Source organism: Pinus tabuliformis, chromosome J (assembly GCF_031772625.1).
Source record: "Pinus tabuliformis cultivar Carrire ecotype Pingquan chromosome J, CPIR1, whole genome shotgun sequence".
Taxonomy (NCBI): Eukaryota; Viridiplantae; Streptophyta; class Pinopsida; order Pinales; family Pinaceae; genus Pinus; species Pinus tabuliformis.
In genome coordinates this window covers 71297182-71323978 of record NC_142295.1, presented here as the reverse complement: position 1 = coordinate 71323978, position 26797 = coordinate 71297182, and the positions used below count along the sequence as shown (strand labels likewise).

At 38.5% G+C, this 26797-nt stretch overlaps 1 protein-coding gene across 1 annotated transcript in view; it reads right to left on the bottom strand.

The window, feature by feature from the left end:
• The window catches only part of LOC149225568 (glycosyltransferase-like At2g41451), a 150363-nt gene that overhangs the window by 7709 nt on the left and 115857 nt on the right, over positions 1-26797 (bottom strand). Inside the window, exon 9 of the mRNA XM_089377151.1 lies at positions 7206-7252. Coding sequence (XP_089233277.1) covers positions 7206-7252 — 47 coding nt within the window. The remainder of the gene's footprint in view (positions 1-7205; positions 7253-26797) is intronic.

The window sequence follows — 26797 nt, the reverse complement described above, 5'->3', positions numbered from 1 at the left end:
ACATGATCCTAGTCACCTCCATATTCCTTTTGAATAGGTTCACAAGCAATTTTTTAAGCCATATGGCCTCACACGAAGCTGTGCTTGCCTCCATATACTCTGCCTCAGATGAGCTCAGAGCACGGACTTCTGTTTCCTACTACACCAGGAGGTCATTCCTGATCCAATGTTGAAACAGTACCTAAAGGTACTTTTCCGATCCATTGAACTTCCTACCCAATCTACATCAATCAATCCACTCAATCCGATATCCTTACTCCTGGTGTACAAGAGTCCATAATCGACTGTTCTCTGTAACTACCTGAGAACATGTTTGGCTGCTGCCCAGTGGACCCTCTTCGGTTCCACCATGAACTGACTGAGGGTGTTGACGGAGTAGCAAATGTCTAGCCTGGTATTGACCAAATACATCAGGGACCCTATGAGTTGCCTGTATAGGGTGGGATCGACATCCTTGTCTTCTAATGGATCAATCTTCTTCCAGTTGGTGATCATTGGCGTAGCCATAGGTCTATAGTCCATCCTGAATCTTTTCAGGATTTCTATAGCATACCTCCCTTGCCCAAGGAAGATTTCTCCCTTCTGCTGCCAAACTTCCAACCCTAGGAAGTAGTGCATTCGTCCCAAATCCTTCATATCAAATTCTGTGGCTAGATTCTTCTTGCAGTCCCCAATGAGTCTGGATGATCCTGTCAGAAAGAGATCATCCACATACAATACTAAGATTAGTGGCTCATTCTCTACAACCAGATAGTAGAGATTCGGATCCACGTCACTCTTGACAAACCCCATCTTCTGCAAGTAGCCATCTATTCGACCATACCATGCTCTCAGTGCTTGTTTCAACCCATAGAAGGCTTTCTTCAATCAGCATACATGAGACTTCTTCTCATGAGTTTCAAAGCCTTCTGGTTGTTCAATATATACCTCCTCTTCTATTACCCCATTCAAAAATGTCATTTTGACATCCATCTGATGGATCTCCCATCCCATCTAGGCTGCAAGAGATATCACGGTCATAATAGATGTATACCTGGCTACCGGGGCGAAAGTCTCCTCATGGTCAATCCCTTCCTTTTAAGCATACCCCTTAGCCACAAACCTGGCCTTGTATTTCTCAACACTGTCGTCTGCAGCGTATTTGATCTTGTAGATCCATCTTAAGAACCTACCACTAATCTGTCTTGAGGTCTTGGCACCACCTCCCAGACATCATTTACCATTATGGAGTTGTATTCCTCTACCATTGCAAATAGCCAAACCTGATGTTGAGCTGCCTCCTTGAAACTGGCAGGCTCTCCATCCTGAGCTACTAATGCCTAATATCTATCTGGCTATTTTTGCTCCCTCTTATTGTTTCTTGGCGCACCGATGAAGTCCTCTGCATCTCGTAGAATCTGACAAAGTTCCCTGCTAGTTCTTCCTCTGCCAGCAGGTGCTTTTGTTCGCTCCTCCTCGTCATCCTAAGAATTGTCCTGTCCTGAGGAAGAATTCTTTACTTATGTTGGTTGAAGAGGCTTAACCAACAGCTCCTCTTTTGATTGCTCCTCGGAAGGCATCTCGCGAAATCTTCTGAAAGCCCTGTCCTCCATGAACTTCACATCTCGTCGTACTACTACCTTCCTGCTCCCTGGAAGATAGATTCTGTATGCCTTAGCGTTCTTGCTATACCCAACCAGATATCCTTTTTCTGCAGTCTGATCCAGCTCCTTCCTCTTTTCTTCGGGTATGTGGCAATATGCTAGACACTCAAATATCCTGAAATGACTAACTTCAGGTGTCTTCCCTGTGAAGACTTTCTCTGGAGTAATCTTGCCCACTACCCAATGAGAAGTCATGTTCTGAACATACACTGTTGTGTTGCATGCTTCTGCCCACAGGAATTTTGGCATATCCTGATCATACATCATGGCCCTAGCTGCTTCTACAATAGTCCTATTCTTTCTTTCTGCTACCCCATTCTGCTCCGGATTATATGGAGTTGTCCACTCTCTTTTGATGCCCTCCTTAGCACAAAAATCAGTGAAGTCCTTATCGACATATTCTCCACCATTATCTAAGCGCAAAACTTTTATTTTCTTCCCAATCAGATTCTCCACTAGAGCCTTGAACTCATTGAATCGACAGAAAACTTCGTCCTTGGTTTTCAAAAAATAAATCCAAGTTTTCCTTGAGTCGTCATCAATGAAGGTAAGGAAATACTCGGCACCACTGAGAGCTTTGACGGACATAGGTCTGCAGATATCAGAGTGTATCAATCCTAGTACACTCTTGGCCCTGTGTTTGCTCCTAGGAAATGCTGCCTTGGCATACTTTCCTAGAACACATCCCCTGCATACATCATCTCGTTCCATACTCAGATCCAGAACTCCTATTACAGTGCTCCTGAGAATTCTCAGAGCTCCATGGTGTAAGTGACCCATTCTTCTGTGCCATAGTTCGTTCAAGTCCTTGTCTCCATGACTGCCTATTAGTGCCATTGGTGATTCTAGTTGCAATCTATACAACCAATTACTTTTGATCCCGATCTGCACTTTTTTTTCCAACGTGGGTGTTTGACGTATACCTTCTCCTTGATGAAGTAGACGTCATAGCCCTTGCCTTGTAGTTGTGACACGGAAAGTAAGTTCATCCCCAATCCTAGTACACGCATTACATTTGTAGCACGGAACCGTTCTCTCGATTCTATTTGAAAAACTATGGTACCCTTCTCCACTGGAGTACACTTTTCCTTGTTCCCCATGGTGATCTGAAAGTTTATCTTCTCTTCTTGATATTCTAAGAAACACTCCTTGATTCCCGTCATATGCCACGAAGCTCCACTATCTATATACCATACTTCTGATGATGCAACACTAGTCATACACGCCACTTCTTCTTCCAGCCTGGAAGCCAACATAGAGAAATCGAAATCTCTTTCTCTTGTGCAATCTTCTGAAAATCTGTGTGAGTCCCCTGACGTGGATGCCTCTGCATCGTGGTCTCGACCCATAACTGATTTTCCCTTTCTGTCTCTGATTACTTGCTCTGATACCATGTGAAAATTCTATCACTGCAGCAACTGATTTATTTTTCCTACTTATTCCACAATAAGTTATTTATGAAATTACTTCAATACACATTAAAAAAAAACACTGATGTAGATATCACACTGTAATACAGAAATAAACATATGCACAAGCTTAACACATTGACACAGATATTTTGGACAACAGTCCCTAGAAAAACCCAATGCGGGAAAATCGGTGCAGCAAGGGAGGATTTTATTATTCAGCAATTTTTTTGTACAACAGAGTGCCAAACTGGCTTACCCACAGAGAGAAATAATTCTCTAGCACTTCTCCCAATCCCAACGTCAGCTTGGCTGACCTCTGCGTGGCTCTCAAACCCTTTGCGTCAGCCCTGGGCCTCTTTGCGTCACTCACGCAGGACCAGCAAGTGACTACGCAGTCTTCTGCTGCCTCTGCGTCTTCTTGAAAAGCCCTGTGTCTGCTTCTCCTACCTCAGCGCAGATTTCCAGTGGTTGATCCCACCTCTCTGCTCCGTACTTGCTACCTCTTGACTGCTCACCAAACCACTGGTTCAATTTCTTAGCTAACCCCGCTCCAGAAATTGAACTCACTGGTCTCCCTCAGTGTGTTCTCCAAGTGACCCTCAAGCCTCCTCTTATACTTTTCTCGTTGACAATTCAACGGCCGAGATTAAGTCCCTAATCAATGGCTAAGATTAGATCTAACTTGATTCATGACTTTTGGACCATTCTAACACAATTTTATATTAATACACATTAATATGTTATTTTCCCTAAGTTTAGACTTAGGGACTGCATTAAAAATATTAATTATTTTAATATCTCCCAAACTGTTTAGAATCTGCCCAATCCCTTTTTGGGTATTGGAGATCTCATATGCCTTAGCCTCTCCACCAATTTTTATGGCTAGAGCACATCCAATGCTACCCCAAATCAACAAGTACAACAATCTATCATTGTCGAAGATTGTGGATAGACAGTTTGCCTCTTCATTCATCATGTTGAAGAGGTTATGGGGGCTCAAGACAGCTCTTGGGGCCATGGTTATTGCAGAGTTTTGGTCTTTTTGGAGAAAGACATATCAAGTAGCCTCTAAAAGAGTGAAGGACACAATGTTAGATGATGATTGGTGGGAGAGGGTATATCTACTTATTCAAATCATCGACCCTATCATTTCTTTGCTTCAATTTGCAGATACAGACCAACCCATCCTAGGAGAGGTTTATGAGGGATGGGATTCCATGATTGAGTCTATGAGGATCCTTATTTTACAGAGTGAGTGCCCCGAATATGAGACATCACCAAAGGCCTTCTGTGGTACTATACAGCGTATTCTTGTCAGCAGATGGGGCAAGAATTGCACACCTTTACATTGTTTGGCTCACTCATTGAAACGAAAATACTATAGCCATGAGTGGCTGAATCGTGGGCCTTCCCATAGATTCCCTCCTCACATGGATGGTGAAATCTCACAGGGGAGGAAAGACGCATTCAAGTGGGTTTTTCAGGATAAAGCATTGCTTAATGAGGTAGAGGATGCCTTTGCAGAGTTTTCCACTGGCACTGGTCGCTTTGAATGATATGATGTGATTAGAGACAGGGGGGCTAATAAGCCCTATTCTTGGTGGGCAAATCATGGGGCAACAAGCCCTCCTCTACAACAGTTAGTCATGAGGCTCCTCTCTCAAGTGACTCCATCCTCTTGTTGCGAGAGAAATTGGGGCACATATGGAAATTTGTATAGTGTTAATAAAAGCAGGCTTGAGCATTCCAAGGCAGAGACAATGGTGTATGTGCACACCAACCTTCGTCTTATTTACAGGCAGAGGGAAGAGTGGTTGAAGGGAAAGACAAAGATGTGGGATGTCTTTCCTGATGATATGGGTCTAGACAACAGTGTTGAGTTGGCATTGGCCAACATGGATCTCAATGATCCAGTGCCAGAGTTTGTTAGATTTGATGATGGTGATACTGTAGAGGGGTCATCCTCCACACCAGCAGATGCAGAGACGACTTTGGATACAGGGGAGGAGGATGCAACAAAGGACAACAGACTGCAGTGGTGACCATGATGATGAGGACCTGTGACGCTGATTTTAATGATGACTATGAGGATTGATGACTCATGAGTCATGAGCTACCTACTGCCTTGAGGCTTGTACACTTGTAGTTGTTTTGTATTTTCTATTTCTTTTTGCTATTGGCATTGCATTACCTATGTAACACATTTTGATTTTGATGACGTAATGAGAAAACTACAGCTGTCAGTGTCTTTATCTTACCATCTTGTCTTTCTCCTATTGGATCATTGATGAATTGAAGATGTATTATGATTTATCATTTATGAATTTAGAATTTATGATTCATTGATTTATCATTTATGTGACATGTCACAAATTAAAACTGTATTTGAATTTTGTATGTACTATGCATGCTATAATGTTACTAACTTACTTTGTAAACAGTAAAACTTACATCTAGATGAATATCTATGTTTGAAATCAATGAATTTGTATCATGAATGAGAATTTGTGTAAGAAATATCTAATTTTTAATATATATATATATATAGATAGAAAAATATAACGTATCCGAATGTGTCCTGTTCTGGGGGGTCAACGTGTCCAAATCCGACACTTGAATCCCCATATCCGATGAATCCCGAATCCACGTGTCAGGTTACTTAGGTCACCACTCATAAATCAAAGTATATTGAATCCTTGAGAATGCCTTCAAGATCAACCTCTACTGTACTCCACCCTTGAAGGGTTTTCTTGAAGGTCCAACACTTGCCTCATCCACCTTTGGCAACCTAAGACGCTTCAAGTCCATCCAAATGAAGTCATCATGTAGGCTTTACAAGATTTAACAATACATCTTGCTGGATTACACTAGATGGAATAAGTGAAGGATTTACGAGGTTTTTCTTTGCATCAGGCCAACATTGAGAAGGTTGCTAAGTTGAAAAAAAGAGGTCTTCATATTTGTTTTTCAGAGGCTATTTCCACCTGTCATGACAGTTGGCTTTGCTGTGGTTTTGATCACGGAAGCTGGCTCATATACTTCTGACAAGGTAACTGGAGTTCATGGTGGAGGTGGAGATGACTGTGAAGAAAAACCAGTATTCATGTCTGTATTTGTATGTTTTATTTTTGTTGCAGCATCATTTATTTGTGGAAGTGGCATTGAAATGCCAGGTCCAAATACCACTTCTTTGAGAAGTGTATCACTTCCTCGAATCTTAACAGTAATGAGATATTGTGCAGGAAATAATCCATCAAGTATTCCATGGAGAGTTTGTCCAATCAGAGAATCAATACCGAGGCCAGCCAATGAATTGTCCCCATTTTCATTACTTGGATTTTGTAATTTATTATCAGAGGAGGGAGAAACATACTATTTTTCCCTCAGGGATGACGGAACGGTACCCGAACAGTCCCCAAAGTCTGCCCGGGATGGATTGGGAATGGCTTGGAAGTCCTCATGTCCCCAAAAAATTGGGGACATTCCCAACCCCGGTAAAAGTTCCCGGAATGTCAGGTACAGGGAATTTTTGTGGGGACAGGACCCCCTGCAACAGGTTTCAGCACATGTTGAAATGGATTGTATTTGCATCAATAAGGATTCAGAAAGGAGGGATTAATTTATATCAGGAAAAACAAAGAATTTTCTATGATTGTCAACTGGCAAGGCTGAGGGTTTAGAAGGGACTCCATACTTGTTAGGCTTTAACTATCCATGTTCTCTTCGTGGTTTGGGTGGTTCACACAGGTTACTGATACAAAATAGCACATTGCAAGCAAGACTGCTTCCCCAGATTTCTGTGGTACCATATATTTCTTCTCTTGGAAGTCAGAGAGACGTTCAAATTTGCTAGATTTAGAATACAAGACATGAATAACTCAAAATCAGGCCTCGTGGCTCTTAAATAAAAACATCAAAAGCCACTTAAACATGACACTTTTATCAACACCAATGCAATAAGATTTGCAGATTACTACTCCTAAATGCATAAGTAGTGCAGACTAGCTAACCACTCATGAATGTAATGAGCAGGGCATATCACCTACTTTTCTCTTCAGTATATCTCAAAAAAAGTAATGAGGAACTACATATATCACTTAAATACACAAGATAAACCCAGATATGCAGCTATTAATGATATTTAACTCACCAGTGGCGCATCTCCTCCTCTGTTGCAGTAGAAGCGATTATGAATGCCTGTAATCAATTCAAAATCAGCAGATATGACATAAAATTATAAATACACTTTAATCTAAGATAATAAGGCAAATATTGATAAAAACGCCCATTTAAGGACACCCTTTAATTATAATCTCACTTTTCCTATGAGAACCCGTGCTTTTGATTAGTGGCACAATTGTTAATTGGGACAGAAAATGGAACTGCATAGTAATTCAGGATCTCATATAGGATTTATGAGAACTTCCATACATTAGTGTAGTCTACAGATTATGAACTGTCATCAGATAAATTATTACTTTGCAGTTAAAATAATGGATACAGAACACAAATGACTGGTCAGTCCAATCCAAGGTTTACAATTGCATAACTGCTTGTGGCACAAATTGCATTCAATAAGCATATAACCTGGACAACTATTATCAACCTGCCTCTCAACAAATGGTACACTATATAGAAAGAACAGATAAAGAGGACAACCTGGTGAGAGGAATTGCCTCTGCATAAATGATTGCCGGAAAAAAATAAGGACTGAAAGCATAGTCATACTTTACCAACAAGAAAATAAGCCAGTAGTGTTTAGCCTAGTATAACAAACTCACAAAAAATTGCCAAAATATTAGACTTCACGAGCAAAAAGTATTACCAAAAACTAGATACACAGAAACCAAGAACATAAGAGAACTACTTCTTAGATGATAAAATGGTGAGAGCATGTCCTTTCATACTAAAAAAAGAACATAATCCCTAAGTGCATAAACCCTAGAAGCATTATCCCTAAAACATCTTAATGTACTTTAAGCCATTATTATGACAGTAAAGCTTGAATTAGACTAGGTCCAAGAGTGAATTTATTAATATGTCTAAGTCCATAGTGTAGATTACCATTATGAATTAAACAACTCTAGGATCCTCCCTTAATGGTCATTCTAGAAACTACAGCAAGACTGTCTCTAAATTTTACATATTTATCCAAGCCAAGAGACTTGGTGATAACTTTTGCAGTCTAGGCTTGAATAGGGTAATACTTAACTCAACTTCACTATCTTGTACAAACTATTGAAGGAAACGACAATGCACATCAATATGTTTGGTTCACTCATGGAAAAAGGAGTTATTTGCCAACTTGAGAACTTCCTGAATATAACAAAACATTACAGTGGGCTCATCTTAATTGACTTGCCAATATGCAAGCATTCTTCTAAGCCAGACTGCTTCATATGCCACTTTTACTGTTGATGTGTAATCTTCTTATGTAGAGGAAAGTGAAATTGCATGTTGATTCTTGCTGATCCAAGAAAACACCGCCATTCTAAAGACAGAATACATGACCTGTTGTAGACTTTCTGTCATCATGTGCCCAATCCAAGTCTAAATAGCCACATAACTGAGGCACCTTGCTTTTCCCATATAGACTGGCGAAGCACAATGTTCCCTTTTCATATCATAGCACCCACTTGGCTGCTGTCAAGTGCTCTGCTTTGAGCTTGCATAAATCAAGAGATAAACTAACTGCATAGCTTTAATTTTGTCTCAAATTAATGTCTCAAAACACCCTCACATGTAGCAGTAGTGTATACATGCTCCAACCAAAATTGAGTGATTTTTGTATAAACCAACCTAGCTCCATCTTAACCATGGATCTATCAACAATTGAGAGGGATCAAATCCCTCAATGTGCAAACTTTTCTAATGGTGCAAAAACTTGTGAAAAGATTTGCACCTCAGGGGCTTAAGTATGCAATGTGGATTATACTTGGTTATCTTTGTGCCTACAAGTTGCAATTTGATGAACAAATGATGGGTCCACATATGAAATGAGTTAGACTAGATATATATATATATATATATATAGAGAGAGAGAGAGAGAGAGAGAGAGAGAGAGAGAGAGGGGTCAATATAGTCATTATTGGCATAATTCTTGGGTATAAAAAAGATAATAAATTTAGATTTAAATTAATACACACACAAAAGCCCTTCTGCAGGCTCAATATCCTCATCAAGGGGGAGCCTAGGGAAGGATTGGATGACCCTTTCTCAAGCATAGTATTTGCATAAAGGGTGATCTCAGAAAAAAAATTGGACAACTCTTAATCAAGCACAGTATTCATGTCAAGTGGGAGCCCAACCTTGTAAGCCTAGGCTAAAAGTGAATTTTGTTCACAAGGGAAGGGAGATACTATCTTGGTCCTTTGATATTTTTATTTTCGAAATCTGATTTTGCATTTCTAGGATCTGATATTGCCACATTTGGAACCAGATTTGTCACTTTCAAAACCCCAATTTTAATTTTTGTAAATATTGATTCCAAAAATACAAATATCAAATCCATTTTTCCAATTTAAGAATCTGATATCATCACATTTGAAACATTCAATGGGTCCAATTTAGTAATCATGGGTATTTTAACCATCAATCAAAAGTTTTCATTAAGTCAAAAATGGTCCCTAGTTGAGAAATCAGGCCTCGAAAGTCTAACAAACAATGGCCAATTCGTTATTTCCAACTCTATTGCCAATGTTAAAAAATTTGTGAATACCTTGATTGATGTTATGATTTAAAATTCAACTACTTGTTGATCTTTTGCCCCTTCCCAAAAGAGAACTTGTATAGTGTGCCACGTGTCCAAAATTTTTAATATGATTCTCAAATTTTCACCCAAGGTTCTTCAATATGTCTCCTTAGTTCTTTGAAAATTACGCAATTTGAAACTCCTTTTGGGACAAAGTTACAATAAACCTACCAAGATGCCAACTTTAAGATTTGTTTGATCAATCACAAGCCCTAACTTCCACAAGGTATATCTCCAAAATTGTAGCAAAACAGAGTTTGAAATTTTGATCACCTGTAACCTAAAATCTCTTCACAGTGTTCTCAAAATTTCACAATCTGAAAGACCCCAGAAACAAAGTTACAGAAAACATTCCAAGATGACTTGTTCAAAACTAAATTCAAAAGCAATCAAAACCCCTAAATGCCATAGGTTATATCCCCAATATTTTAGCCAATGAGAACTTAAGGTTTCTCTCTTTTGACGTAGCACTTGGGGACAGAAGGACATCTTCTAAATCCCTATTCTTCCAAATACCTGTCAATTTTGATGTACCATGCCTTGGGAGTTTTCTTCAGTCCATCAAGCACTTTCTTCTATCAAATATTCATTACCTAAAATCCTAAATCCCTACAATTGGAACATGTGTACTTCTTCCTCTAGATCACCACTAAGGAAAGCACTCTTCATACCCATCTAATATAGCCTCTGGCCAAACATTGCTACCATGGCTAGAACCAATCAGATTGTTTTTTCTTTGCTACAGGACCAAATGCTCATCATAGCCAATTCCTTCTTTCGGAGCAAGATCCCTTTGAAACCAACCTTGCTTTGTGCTTGTTAGTTGTCTTATCTACCTTGTACTTAACTTTATAGATCTATTTGCAGCATATGTGTTTCTTCCATAGAGGTAGATCTATCAAAGCCCGTGTTTGATTCTTCATCAAAGTTTCATGCTTTCTTTGAACTGTATTTCCTTTTCCCCAATTTCCATGCTATTGTCATGGCATATGATTGTGAGAATGCATGTTAGAACATCATCATATGATAGTACTCATCATAACATTTCCGATGGTAGGTAGTACGCCACGTAACTCAGTTAAGGAGAAATGCCCTCTTAAAGTTGAAGCCCCGAAGTCTGGTCAAGATGCCCCAAAATGAATGTTGTTTCCGCTCAAAGTTTTGGCATTAAAATTTAAGAAAATTATGTTGATCCTTGGATAGATTATGTGGGCCTTGGCAGTTTCAAAAAGTGCCTCCATCTCACACTTTTCTTTAACAAAGATGGCCCGTAAATAAGATGGATCACATTGTTCGCTAGCTACTTGTACATTGATTCATGGAATACATTTGAATTAGCCTTCTATGAAAGTTTCAACACTCTCCATAGATGTAGATGACATTTTACAACCTACCATCTTGAACCTATCTAACAAACTTTTGATATATTTTTTGTTTGTGAAACAAAAATATGATTATATATTTGTCACCTTTTACACCTAAGCAATAGTGTAGGACATTTAAATTTATCATGTCAAAAGTTAAACATAAATATGATTTTACATTTGCAATTGTTTCATGCTTCACTCCTATAATGATGATATCTTCAACGTATATTTTCTAGAATCACCCTTCACAATTCTCTCTTTTGACATAGCACTTGTGGATAGAAGGACATCTTCTAAATCCCTATTATTGTGAATACCTATCAATTTTGATGTACCATGCCTTGGGAGCTTGCCTAAGTCCATCAAGAACTTTCTTCTATCAAATGTTCCTAATCTAAAACCCTAAATCCCTACAATTGGAACATGTGTACTTGTTCCTCTAGATCACCATTGAGGAAAACACTCTTCATGCCCATCTAATATAGTTTCATGCCAAACTTTGCTACCATGGCTAGAACCAATCAGATTGCTTTTGCTTTTGCTACAAGACCAAATGCTCATTATAGCCAATTCCTTCTTTCAGAGAAAAATCCCTTTGAAACCAACTTTGCTTTGTGCTTGTTAGGTGCCCTATCTACCTTGTACCTAACTTTATAGACCTATTTGCGGTGTATGTGTTTCTTTCATAGAGGTAGCTCTATCAAAGCCCATGTTTGATTCTTCATGAAAGTCTCATGTTTCCTATAATTGTGTTTCTTTTTCCCCACTTTTCTTTCTCTTGTCATGGCATATGATTCTGAGAAAGCATCATCATCTGATAGTACTCATCATGACATTTCCAACAATAGGTAGCATGACACGTAACTCCTCTCAGTTAAGGAGATATGCACTCTTAAAGTTGAAACCCCAAACTCTGGTCAAGGTGCCCCCAAAATGAATGTTGTTTCGGTCCAAAGTTGTGGAATTAAAATTTAAGAAAATTATGTTGATCCTTGGACAAATTATGTGGGTCTTGGCAGTTGCAAAAAGTTCCTTCGTCTCACACTTGTCTTTGACCAAGACGACCCGTTAATAAGATGGATCACATTGTTCACTAGCTTACTTGTACATTGATTCATGGAATGCGTTTGAATTAGTCTTCTATGAAAGTTTCAACCCTCTCCATAGATGTAGATGACATTTTACAATCTACTATATTGAACCTATCTAACAAACTTGTGACATTTTTTTGTTTGTGAAACAAAAATATAATTATATATTACCTAAGTAATAGTGTGGGACATTTAAATTTATCATGTCAAAAGTTAAACATAAATATAATTTTACCTTTGCAACTGTTTCATGCTTTACTCCTATAATGATGATATCTTCAACATATATTTTCCATAATCACCCTTGACAATTCTCTCTTTTGACGTAGCACTTGAGGACAGAAGGACATCTTCTAAATCCCTATTCTTCCAAATACCCATCAATTTTGATGTACCATGCCTTGGGAGCTTGCTTAAGTCCATAAAAAACTTTCTTCTATCAAATGTTCCTTCCCTAAAACCATGAATCCCTACAAATGGAAGATGTGTACTTGTTCCTCTATATCACCATCGAGGAAAGCACTCTTCATGCCCATCTAATATAGTCTCTGGCCAAACTTTACTACCATGGCTAGAACCAATCAGATTGCTTTTCCTTTTGGTTTTGCTATAGGACCGAATGCTCATCATAGCCCATTCCTTCTGGTTCTAGAATGAACCTTCCTTCGTCATCTAAAGTTGGAAGCAGAGTTGCGGGGGAGCGCCTCCCCCCCTTCGAACCCGCTCCCAATCCGTGCTCTGGGCGGGAGCGGGTCGGGAGCGGGTCAGGAGCGCGCTCCCGAAATCCGGGTGCGATTTTCGGGAGCGCGCTCCCGATAAAAAAAATTGCACTCCCTGCCATTTTCGGGAGCGCTGTAGGGAGCGAAATTTTAAGCCAGGGAGCGATCGCTCCCGCCCATTACAAAATCTCTCTGGGAGTTTCGGGCGGCGCTGGGAGCGATCCAGCGGAAAAAAAATTCCACGGACCCGAAGAAGAAAAATAAATAAATAAAATAATATTTTAAAGCCCAATGGGCCTAAAAAAATTCATTATCACTTCATTGAGTTGAGTTTCTTCGAGAGCAAGAACAAAGGAGCAAGGAGAAGCGAGGAGCAAGCCTGCAAAGAGGTAAGTAACTTAGTAATTTAGTTAGTTTAATTTAGTTAGGTAGTAATTTAGTTTATTTAGTTTATTTAGTTTATTTAGTTTAAAAATCATGAATTTAAATTAAATTAATTAATCCCAATAAATTAAATTAATTTGCAGATTCAAAACCCTACAAACATCAAACACCATGGACTTGGCTATATTTCTTGGCATTTTCCTCTTCTTGGTCCCTTTTATGGTTATTATGGTGCTGGAGATTAGGAAACGGAGGGGCCAAACTAAAGAGGGGGATGAAGAAGCTGGAGAAAGTCAAATTGATGAAAACCCCGGTGAGGAGGAGCTGGAGGAGGGTGAACATGACCCTCAAAAAACTAAACAAGACCAAACCCCATTGTGGAAATATGTTAACAGGGCTGAAACAGGGAGAGGGGGTGGAACCACTAAATTTCATTGCCCCCATTGCAACAATGATTACACAGGTTCATACACCCGTGCTAGAAGACACCTTTGCGGGAAAAGGCCATGGGATGGAGACAAACAAATAGGAATCAAAACTTGTCCAGTGGTGTCAGCAGCGGATAGAGCCAAATACATAAGGGAAGAGGAGGAAGCCCAATACAAATCAAAAAAATCAAGGGGTTTCTTTGAACCAAGCTCACAATCACAAAGAACTCCTTCAGCATCCTCCCAAGGCAGTGGATATGGAGGCACAGGGTCATCAGCTTTAAGGCGTAGAACCATATCAGATTTCCTTGATGAGGGGTGTAGGAATGATGTGGATTCAAAGGTTTACAGGTTTCTCTATGCATGTGGGATACCATTCAATGTTCTTCGCTCACCTTATTGGCACGAAATGGTTTCTGCCATAAATGATGCCCCTAAAGGATACAAGAGCCCTGGGTATGACAAGGCAAGAACCGTTGGCCTTGATCATGAAAAAGCAAAAATATCACATTCTTTGAATAGAATGACAAGTTCTTGGACTGACCATGGGGTGTCCATTGTATCTTATGGATGGACAAATGTAAAAGGCAAGCCATTGATAAGTGTTCTTGCTGTGTCTGTTAGTGGTCCCATCTTTCTAACTGCACATGATTACTCAGGCAAGTTCAGGACCGCCATCAACATTGCAGAAGCATTAGTTGAAGAAATTGACTGTATTGGGCCATACAATGTCATCCAAGTCATCACTGATAATGCTCCTAATTGTAAGGCAGCGGGAGCAATTATTGAGGATAAATACCCCAACATATTTTGGTCTGCATGTTTGGTTCACACATTGAACCTTCTGATGCATGATGTTGTCAAAAACAAAAATGCACAATACCAATGGATTGGTGATTTGTACAAGAAAGGCAAACAAATGATAAAATTTATTACAAATCATAGCAATACCCATGGCCTTTTCCGTAGTCACTCGAGATTGGAGTTGTTGAAGATTGTGAAGACCAGAGTTGGTAGCTATTACCTCACCTTCAGGCGCCTTTTGAAGGTAAGAGAGTCATTGGCTAGCATGGTATCAAGTCCACATTGGCAGGTATTAAAGGAAAGGGCTACAAGTGCAGCTGACAGGCGAGGTTTTGAACTGGTGGAGGAGGCCGCTCTTGATGGTCAGTTTTGGACAAGTGTGAGGCAAGTATTGGATTTCACCAAGCCCATTTATCACATGATTCGGTTTGCAGATACAGACAAACCAGTGATTGGCAAGGTGTATGAGCAGATGGATACCATGTTGGGGCAAATAAAAGATATTGTTCATAACAGAGATCCCAACTTGTACAATCTGATTCACGATTGTGTGTGTTAACTGTGGAATAGACTTAATCTTCCACTACATTGCTTGGCGTATATCCTTACGCCAAAATACTACTCTACATCTTGGTTGGGCCAACCTGCACCATGGGGTGGGATTAGGACCAAACCCCATTTAGATGCAGAGGTAACTAGAGGATATTTGGAAGCATTAAAAAAGTTGGTACCTGACAGGGAGGAATGTGCAGCTGTGCGCCTTGAAATAGGCAAATACTTCAGTGGCACTGGTTTGTATGGTAACTTCCATGCAATGGACGACAGAGATAGATTTGATACTCTCACATGGTAGGAAACATATGGCGGCCAGGGACTTTTGCCAAAATTGGCAAAAAAAGTTCTTTCACAGGTTGTAAATACTTCTTCTGCAGAGAGGTGTTGGAGCACCTACAGCTACATACATAATGTGAAAAGAAACAGACTCAATGAAAACTGAGCAGAAAGCTTGGTTTATGTGCACTACAACTTGAGGTTGTTGAGTCATTACTGTGATCGGGCTTATGAGGATCCCACATATAAAATTTGGGACAATCACCCAGAGGATGACAATTTGGAGGATGGCATTGTACATCTTGAAGAACTGGAAAAGGAACTTGTAAGGGATGAAGATGAAGCAGCTGCAGCAGCCATGCCACCTCCACCTCCACCATCCAGTAGCAGTGCTCGAGGTCCGAGTCTTGTTCCTTTACTTGTCTTTTTTAGATTCTATTAGACTTTAGTTTTCATAAATGTTGAGTTTTGAGTCCTTGACTCTTGACTCTTGACTCTTTCATATCATAATGATATTTTTTGTAAACAATATATCACTGTGACAATGAAAATTTGAAGTTTGAAGTTGGGCCTTGGCAATTATAACTCATTGGTAATGATTGTGAATAATGAATATGATGCTTCGTGAAAGACTAAAGTTGTTTCATTTCATTTCATTATTCATGTTTCATTTTATAAATTTATAACATTTCATATCATGTTAACATTTAGAAGTTAGGACTTAGAAATATCTAAGATATTACTTCTTGTAATGGTTAAACATAGCTTACAAGTACAACTTTGGTGATCAATGATGATAAATGTTATTGAATTTTCAATTTTGAAAGCTTGAAGTTGAAACTTTAAGATTGAATTTGATGAATCATGATTCACGAGACTCAATATGTTGCAGTTGTAATATGTATTTTACTAACTTGTGGACATGGTTGATGAACTTGATGACGATTATAATTTCTAGATGACTGATGTGATATGGTTCTATGATCAATCTATGTTTTTTTATGTTTTTTATGTCTAATTCATCATTCTACATGTTTTTGTTGACATATATGTATCAAAAATTAAAAAACATAAAAAATATATATATTTTTAAAAAATCGCTCCCGGATTCGCTCCCAAACCGGGAGCTTCTGAAAATGGTCGCTCCCGCTCCCGCTCCCAAGCAACATTGGTTGGAAGTGTTGTTTCTGCTGATTGATGTTTGCCAAGTGCCTTTTTAAGGCAAGATACATGGAAAACGTTGTGAACACGACTTTTATCAGGAAGGCTTAAATTGTATGCTACTTGGCTGATCCTTTTGTTGATCTGGTATGGTCCATAAAACCTTGGTGCCAATTTGTTTTTTCCCTTTTGTTTTAAGGAAAAGTGCTTGTAAGGCTAAAGTTTAACAAATACCCATTCTCCCACTTCAAATTCTCTCTCTGTTCTGTTTCAGCCAGCTTGCTGCTTCATCCGATTTCTTGCATTATTTAGATTTTCTTTTAGAGTCTGGACGACTTTTTGAGTTTCTTCTAACTAGTCTTTAACAATTGGAAGTTTCGTCTCAATGATAGCAAAGTCCTTCCATTTCGGAGGTTCTTAACAGCACAGAGCTTGAAATGGAGTCATTCTCGCTGACGTGTGGTAAGTAGAATTGTACCACCATTCAGCAAGGTGTAACCACTCAGCCCACTTATTTTGTTTGTTTGTGGCATAACAACGTAGGTAGGCTTCTAAACATGTATTGACAACCTCTGTTTGGTCATCTGTTTGAGGATGGTAGGCTGAACTCATGTTGAGGTAGGTTCCTATATATTTGAAAAATTCCTTCCAAAAATTACCCTTGAAGTTGACATCTCTATTGCTCACAATGACCTTGGGAGATCCATGTAATTTGTAAACATTTTTGCAAAATATCTCAACAATTTGTTTTGTTGAGTCTGATTTCCTCATTCCAATAAACTGAGCATACTCGGGGAGTCTGTCAACTACTACAAGAATTTTATCCTTACCATCAGACATAGGTAAACCTTCGATAAAGTCCATTGGTATTTCCTCCCATTTCTGATTCGAGAGATTTAAAGGATGAAGTAGTCCAGGTGTCATAAAATTTTCATTTTATCCCTCTGGCATTTATCGCATTCTGCTACATATTTTTTAATATCATTACTCATTCCCTTCCAAAAAAATGATTGTCGTGCATTATAGGAGGTTTTAAAGAATCCTACATGTCCAACTGACAGTGAATCATGCGCCTCTTTGAGAAGCTTGGCTTTAAATATGGAATTTGAACTCAGATAAATTCTTCCCCTGTACCACAGGACATCGTTTTTTCCATTCAAATTTGGAATTCTGTGGAAGGTTATTGATTATAGCACTTGTTTCTGGATCTTTTGCATATTCACTTCGAATCTCATTCAGCCATTCAGGAACAACAACTGAGACTACAAGTAATGATGGTTCTTCGTCTTTCTCGGACAGAGCATCAGCTACTACATTATCTTTCCCTTTCTTATGTAATATATACATGTCGAAAGTAGCGATTTTTTCGATCCATTTTTGTTGTTCTGTAGATAGAGTTTTCTGCTGGAGGAGATGTTGAAGACTATTATGATCTGTTTGTATTAAGAACTTACTTCCTTTTTTTATGTAGACTTGAGATGTTCTTGCTTATTAAGCTTCCTACTTTCAAACGTGATTGGGTGACCATCCTACATTAGTGCTGCTCTAATGCCAAAACCTGAAGCATCACACTCAATTACAAATGGTTTTGAGAAGTCTAGAGTTGCCAATAAAGGGTCTTTAAACATAGCTTCCTTCAAGTCTTCAAAACACTTTTTTGCTTCATCATTCCATCAAAATGAGTTTTTCTTTAGAAGGTTCGTTAGGGGTGCGGCTATATGGGCATAGTTTTTAATAAATCTTCGAAAATACCTGGTCAATCCTAAGAATCCTCTTAGCTTGGAGATATTAACCGGTTTGGGCCATTCCTTTATAACCTTGATTTTATTAGGATCTACTTTTACTCCTTCCTTGGATATTACATGTACGAGATACTCTACTTCTTCTTTCCCAAAAGTGAATTTGGACTTCTTGGCATAGAATTGGTGCTCTTCTAATACAGTAAGAACTTGCTTCAAATGTTGTAGGTGCTCCTTCCATGTTATACTATAAACTAGAATGTCATCAAAGAAAACTAACACAAACTTCCTTAATTATGGGCAGAATAGCTCGTTCATAATAGCTTGGAATGTTGTTGGTGCATTGGTTAAACCAAAAGGCATTACTTTAAACTTGTAATGATTGTCATATGTTCGGAATGCAATTTTTGCTATGCCTTCCAACCTTATTTTGATTTGGTAATACCCTGACATTAAGTCCAATTTTGAAAAGTATTTAGCTCCATGTAGTTCATCCAACATTTCATCGATAAAAGGGATTGGAAACTTGTTTTTAATTGTTAATTTGTTTAGTCATCGATAATCGACGCATAATCTAAACGATCCATCTTTCTTTCGAACTAATACCACTGGAGCAGCATACAGACTTCTACTTTTTGTGATAATGCCACATTTTAAAAGATCCTGGACTAATCTTTCAATTTTGGTTTTTTGATGATGTGGATATCGATACGGTTTGATGTTGATGGGATTTGATCCTGATTTGACTTCAATTGTATGCTCGATTTCTCTTTTAGGAGGCAACTTCATTGGAAGGTCTTGGAACACCTTTTCGTGCTTTTGAATTAGTTCTTGAACTTCAAGTGACTCTTCGTTAATCATAATTGAAGTTAGCATTTCTAATTGACGACACTGCACTAAATAAGTTGGTGCTCCCTTCTGGATCATTTTCATCATTTCAGATGATGATACAATTTTATTCTCGAGGGACTGGAACCCATATAACTTGTATTTCTTCCCTTCCCATTTGAATTGTATAAATTGCTTCTAATGGTTGGCAGAGTAAGTGCCTAGGGTTTGAAGCCATTGGATACCTAGGACCACATCCACTCCTCCTAATGGTATAGTGTAGAACGAAGATTCTAGGTTATAGCCTTGAATCTATAATTTGACTCTATGGCATTTCCCTACTTTTTCAATTTTCTTATCATCAGCTACCATAACCTTCATGTTGGGCATGGGAAACATGAAACGAGTCTTTTTGCCATAGTTGAGTCCAAAAAGTTGTGGGTGCTTCCAATATCGGTCAAAACCATTACATTGCTCTTTTTGATGTGTCCTTTTAACTTTAATTAATGTTTAGGGTTGAGATATCCCTGTCATGGTTGATAATGACACTTGCGGAATATTCTCGTTATTTGGTTCTAAAGAATCTCTGATTTCTTCTACGTTTGATTCTTCACTGTCTAAATCACTAGTTGCTTCACATTTATATGGGTTTTTGGTTTCTTTTCCTTTAGCACACCTATGTTTAGGGTCCCATTTTTCGCCACAACGTTTGCACTTGCCCTCTTTCATTCTTTGCATTTCCAAGTTAGTTTTTTCTCCTTCACGAAGATGTGGTGGAACATATTTTGTGTTATCCGTGTTCGCGGCTTGGGGAAATCTTCATCTCGAATATACTCTTTCAACTTTTGGCCACTGCATCTTTCCGTGCTTCTTTTCAGCGTCTTTTTCCTTTTGTCTTGCTACTTCTATAAAGGTGATTTCATGAAGCTCAAGCTCAGCCTATAGATGGGGTTTAAGTCTCGTGGTGTATGATTGAATGAGACGAGTTTCTGATAACCCAGGTACTCGTGTAGCTAAAGTTTCCCATTCTCGAGTGTATTCATCCACATCTCCTTTTTGTTGCAGTCTGGTGAGTGCTAAGAAGAACTTTTCTTCCTTGACACCTTGGAACCTCTTAAAGAATGCATTTTTGAATTTCTTCCAACTAATACCAAGTGTCGTCTTCTTCCACCACATACACCAATTATATGCTTCGCCTTCCCTTTGCATGGACGCATGCTTGATCTTTTCATCATCATTGTCAATACTGTAAATCTCAAAATATTCTTCTACTTTATTGAACCACGCAACACTACACTTCTCGTTACCATCAAATTTAGAGAGCTCACGTTTTGCTCTTCGTTGATATGTAGCAACTGACGAAGTGAAAAAGGCGTATCAATTAGCGAGCTGCATATTTGAGTATTGATTCTAGAGTTGCATATTTTGAAAATTCGTGTTACTATTTTGTTGATGGGGGATGGACGATGCTTTTGGATACTTGGGGTTCTCATGTGAATCTGACGAGTTTCATTATTCTAGGGTATTTGATCGGGTGTAATCTTCAACTTGTCACAAATACAGGTCAACATCACCATTGCTTGATTATGATTTAGATCCACCTTATTTGAAAGGATTGCATGATCCCTTTTAAATTCATTATGGTTCTGCTTGAGCTATCTCTATTCTTTTTGTTGTACCTTGGAGCTCCTTGATTATATTTGTCCGGTAACCTTATTCTCAAGATCAATCAATTTTTTACTAAAATCGGCCAGCGACATTGATGATGACATTGATCGAGTATGAGGTGGAGTATACTTATCCAGCTTAACCCTCTTCTTTAACTTGAACTTTATTTTATTTTAAAGTAATTAAATTAATTTTTTTTAATTATTAAATTAAACTTTTTTTTGATAATTAAATTAAATTTTTTTAATTAATTAATTATTTTTTTTATTTTTTTACCTTTTTAAATAATTAAATTTAATTATATAATGAACTTTTTTATAATATACAGTATTACTTGATTATATACCATATAGTTATATATAGTATATTCCAAACGGTGGAGTCGATAACCCTTATAACCCTTATACTATATAGTTATATTTATATAGTTATAACCCTTACACTCCAAAGTCGATAAAATGGATCGGTCAAACAAGTTGAATAATCCACGAACGCCACCAGAGTTGACCCTAGAACGCGATCGAAGAGGTGTGTCGTCGGTTGTCGAAGAAGGGGCTAGCAGCGTACTTCTTGCACGGTGGTCATGGTTAGCGGTAGGAGGACAAGGCGGAACAAGGAGTGGACAGAGGACAAGGCAGAATAGGGTGTGGAAAGAGCACGCAAATAGCAGCGGAACAAATAGTGGAAGGGTATATGTAGCAGAGACAGATGGAGCGAAGAATGACAAGGTTGTGCAACAGGGGAAGCGCTCTGAAAATCGACCTTGATCTGATACCAAATGGAGTGAATCACTCTGAATAAATAAATATATTATTAATAAATTGAAAGATGATTACAAATGTGGGAGGCCACTGGCTTAAATAATGCCCTGGGTGCCTGTTGGTGAATGATCATGCCCTTTGCCTAATTAATTACTAATTACAGACTTGATTAATTTTTATATAACATAATGTCTAACAAGGAGATGACCATTGTAGTATTAAATGCACTACCAAAGGAATGGGGTAACTTTACTTCTCGCATTTATGGGAAGAAAGAAGCTACCCCATTCCAGGATCTATGGTCACTATGCAAGATTGAAGAAACCAGGTTGAAGACTAAAACTGATGTGGGATCAAGTGAGCAAAATCAAGCATATGCTACTATGACAAAGAGAAAATGAAAGTTTGGTCCTCAGAAAAGGAAGAAGAACCTGGCTAAGCTTCAATGCTATGGATGTCATGAATATGGACATTACAAAAGAGATTGTCATGAGCTCAAGAAGGACAATCACCGAAGAAATGGAGGAAGCCGAAAAGAAGAAGTCCAAGAAAGAGGAAGTAAAAGATCTCTACTATGATTGAGATAGTCTTCCTCACCTAGTTCTTTTCAAGTTCATGTTTTCAAGGTTTTTTGTTGTAAGATGTGGCTATTATGAGTCACTAAGGAAAATGATAGCATGCATCATGGCATCATAGAAGCATTAAAATAAAGAGCTTGTGACATCATCATAGAGAAGCATGAAAGATGGCTGAAATAGAAGTCTATGAAAGGATATACCTCATTAGAAGCATAAGTGGCACTTATGGGTCATCTAGCACAAAGCTCATCATACATCAGTCAAAAGGAAACATATGTTGGATGAGGATACTCAAGATCCTCTATTGGAATCTTCATCAGAAGGTTCACCAATCAAAAGGAAGCAAGTGTTTCATCAAGAATTCCAACTTGTGGGAATTCATGGGATGATGGTATGATGACAAAAGAGGTGAAGCAAATCAAGGGATTGAAGTTCTTTCAATCAAGGACGTTGCTGAGGGAAGTCTAAGATGACTTAAAGGAAAATGAAGTATGTATGCTTGTAGTCGATATTATAGAGTCATGTCATATGGTTGCAGGTAACATGGATAAATGCTCTATCTCGAGAACATGATCAAAAGAAAGGATTTCCTCTTTTTAAAAGATGCAGGAAGACATGGGCCACACATTGTCTAGATGAAATCAACATAATATGTCTTCATATAAAATATGAGGTGGTTGATAAAATTGGAGGAACTATGACTGAAAGTTCCTAGAAGGAAATGTGTGAAGAAAGAAAGGAAGAGATCATGAAATATGCAACTATGGAAAAAGCAATCAACATCTGAGGACTGAGAGATTTGACTAGGATATCTCCATGAAAGATATGACGACTTTGATGAAGTCTAAAAAAGCAAGAGACCCTTAACAGAATATAACTTTTGGAGATGTGTCAATGTATATGCAAGATTCCTTAATTTTGATTTAATGTTCATTCCTTATTTTTGAATGATATTTGGATGGGCTTATGCAAGGCTGCCAAGGGAAGATCAATGGATATCTTCCATCACTGATGTCCATGTAGTAGGATGAAAGATCCTTACGAAAATATGGCATGAAGAAAGCAGCATGGCATGAAGGAAGGCCAAATAGGAACTAATGGATCACTTTCGGATGAAAGGAATAATGACATGACTGACTCATGGACGAAAATGATGGATGGATTGTGCCCTACAAAGAAATCCCAAAACATGAAGACTTCTGAAGAAAGAAAAGAAGTTCCTGACATCATGAGAAGGAGTTCTTCAAGCAATTGGTTGTCCCATCATCTCCACCTACAAAGTTGTTGTAAGTCCCTAATTAAGAGGGAGCCAGCAAACAAGTTTCTAACTTGGTAGAAACTTGGAAGCAAATTCCTAACCCAAGAGGGAGCTTAGGTACATTCCTTCTGTAGGAATGACTACATCCTTTCATTGGAATAGATATATCCTCCCTAATTAAGAGCAAGAGATAGACACATGATTCTTGTCTTCACTTGGGAAGACAGAATGGAGGATTGGGTTAATATCTGGCATCCAATGCTCTTTGAGGATGAGTTAGGGCATCTAAGATAAGAGTAGTCATAGAGGACTAATATTCTTTGAGGACTAGGAATCCAAGATAATAATAGTCCTGGTGGAACAAACTCTAATAGAACCAGGGTAGGGTATGTTCTGAGAGAGACAATGATGAGGGTGTCTATACATCATTAGTCTCGCCAGCATTGAGCTCTGATCTTCTGGAGAGATAGAGTTGTTAATCAAGGCCTTACTATGTGACAATGTTGGTTGATATGATGCTACACAGATGGGTTACCAATCTGACTCTTCTTATGAGAATTCTTTAGATTGAGAATGTCCAAGTACCTTGTATGGATTATGAATACCTCCCTAGTTAAGAGGGAGTGTTGAAAAGTGTAACTAGGTTCGGTCTAAATAATGACATTTGTAATTGTGATTTTATATAATTGATGTAAAGAAGAAAAATAAAATTATTTTTGTAATGCTTGTCTCATGGGTTTCATGAGAAAGGAATTTTATTTTTAGTTAAGGCTCCCATTGTGAGCTCTTAGGATTGGTCATAAAGTCAAATTGAGTCAATGTCATGTATGAAGGACCCTTCTTGGGCATGTTACATATGTATGTGAGTCATTAAAAGAGTCAAAAGACCCTCCAAGACCAAGCTCAAGCACCTCCAACAAGTCAGCCTTAAGATGAAGTAATGAACATACACTAAATGACATGTCAGCCTCGGACTCTCTCAAGTCGGCTTATCTACATGGGCAAACCACTATAAAGAGGTAGCTTTGCCTTTATTTGTGAACAAGAATTTCGGTCAAATTCTTGAAGTAAGAAGCAATGCGAGAATCATACAACAGAAGCCTCCATTCATGCGAAGAAGGAACTAGAAGCCGAGCTATTTTGGGATTTGTTTTACGGCTATTATCTGTCACACATGCGAAGAGGAGAGGCATCATCTGCTGCAGGAGAAGCTGAGAGTATCACTCTCATCTCAAGGAACTGAATTAGGGAAGAGGACAAGTCAAGAAGGAAGCTGAGTTGAAGTAAAAGAAGTCTCCATCTAAAGCGAAGGAAACAAGGGCACATCTAGGTGGTGACACTTCCCACGTGCTGCAACTAGGGCTTCTGAAATAGGCTGAGAATTGTAGAAAGCCTAAATCTAAAGGGTGGCCAAGAAGGAGAGAGAAGTTAGCAGTTTGACAATCGTTGACTCAAAGAAGAAGAGGTTAAGCTAAGAAGCCTTGTGACTTGGTCTTGGAGAGGTGAATAGGTCAAGGGTCTTGGTCTTGGTATTCGTCAATTGAAGTCTCTATAAGAAGAAGAATTTGTTTGGGTTTTCCTCTCAAGTGGGAGAGGTTTTGGCCCTGGCTGATCGCCTATATTTTGTGTCTCTTGTCTCTTTATTATTTATGCTTTGGTAGTTGTTTGATGAAGAAGAACACAATAATAATCTAAGTAAAGAGAAGATCCTAATCTAAAGAAAAAAAAGCATTCACAAGCAGTTATCATTCAAGAAAAATCACCTAATTCTAATGCCCTAGATTTCTTAACAAGATTCCCACCATGAGTTGGAAAAAGCATACAAAGGAAAAACACATCACCAAAAAGAACAACAAACCATCAATCAATGTGTTTTTTCTCTTAGAGGCTCCATTGAACCTCTAAGCAAGCCAAAATATGCACCAACAAGCAAAATGCATCATAGGGTGATTTGTAGCAACGCATCGGACAAGGACAAGATGCATCGTATTCTTCAGGATGGCTATTACAATGCAAACTTTGCAGCTAAAATCTTTCCCATAGATCGTAACTTACCAGTGGTTGCGTTTAGAGAGACTTTCTTTTGTTCAACACCATTCCTTACGGATGTTCATGACATTTCACAAGCACATTTTTTTTTGTTATCACATTTATTGAGTGTTATGGGCAAGAAACGTGTTCAGAGCCAACACAAAGCACTGGGTGACATTTGCACAAAATCTAAGCTTAGAATCATGTTCCTCATGTTCAATTGACTAAATTAAGAAGTCATGAGGCATGCTCGATTGCCAATGCATATCTGCCACATCATATTTAAGACATATGAGATTTTTAACTAAATGACTAGTTTTTTAAATCAATAAGACAAGGACACCAAAACCATTGTACAATACCCTGAAATCAAGCCTATGTTCAAATATCACATTCCTGATACTTGTTTAACCACAGATCACACCTTGTTTAACCTAGCAACCTTGATTATTAACTTGTTGAGAAGATTTACTAAAACTAGCATTAATAAAAGAGATTTTATTTTTTTTAACTGATGAATTAAGCATAGTTTATGTCACTGCAAGTGAATGCACATTGTAGGGAAATCAATTTCACAATCTCACATTGTTTTATTCATCAATTCCATCTTCGGCACTTTAAAGTTTAATCTTTCAATAACAAATGATGTGCTTTTAATCATTATACTAGCCCTGTTGTTCTTATTGTCATGACTTGTTTAGTAAATTAATGAGCAGTCAAGGTAGTATGTTATCCTCTATTGTGTAAGTACTCTTTAACTCATACATGATTTTATGTCATTTACTTACACAGACTTCATGTGTAGAGATGTGAATGAAGGAGAAGTTGAATGAAGAAGAAGATTCACAAGTGGAGATGAAATAGAATGAAAGCAAGATTGTAGCTTTAAAGGTAGCTTCATTCAGCGCAATAAGCAAGAAGGGATTCCAACCTAAAGCAAACAATAAGGGATGAAAAGCACATTTGCAGACTCAAAAGAGGAGACATTTGCTGAGCAAGCTCCATTATTGAAGAAAAATACAAGAAAAGAGGATGATAAATGATATTCCTAGAGTAATGAAAGCAAATACGTCACCATTTCCAGCCAAATACCAGTGTTCCATGGGGACACGTCCCTCAAGGTGGGGTGAACGCAACCCACGCACTTGGGACAGGGGAACGTCTAGGGAAACATTTCCCCACATCCCCCTTTTGGGGAGACGCAGGGGGGTCATTTCCCTAGTGTGGCGGACGCGACTACCCCCCCCCCCCCCCCACCTAATTTTGATTGAAAACAATAATTTATGGTTGGGGAAGCCTAAAATTCAACCCTAGGGCCCTAATAATGTTATGTAATTAATGGT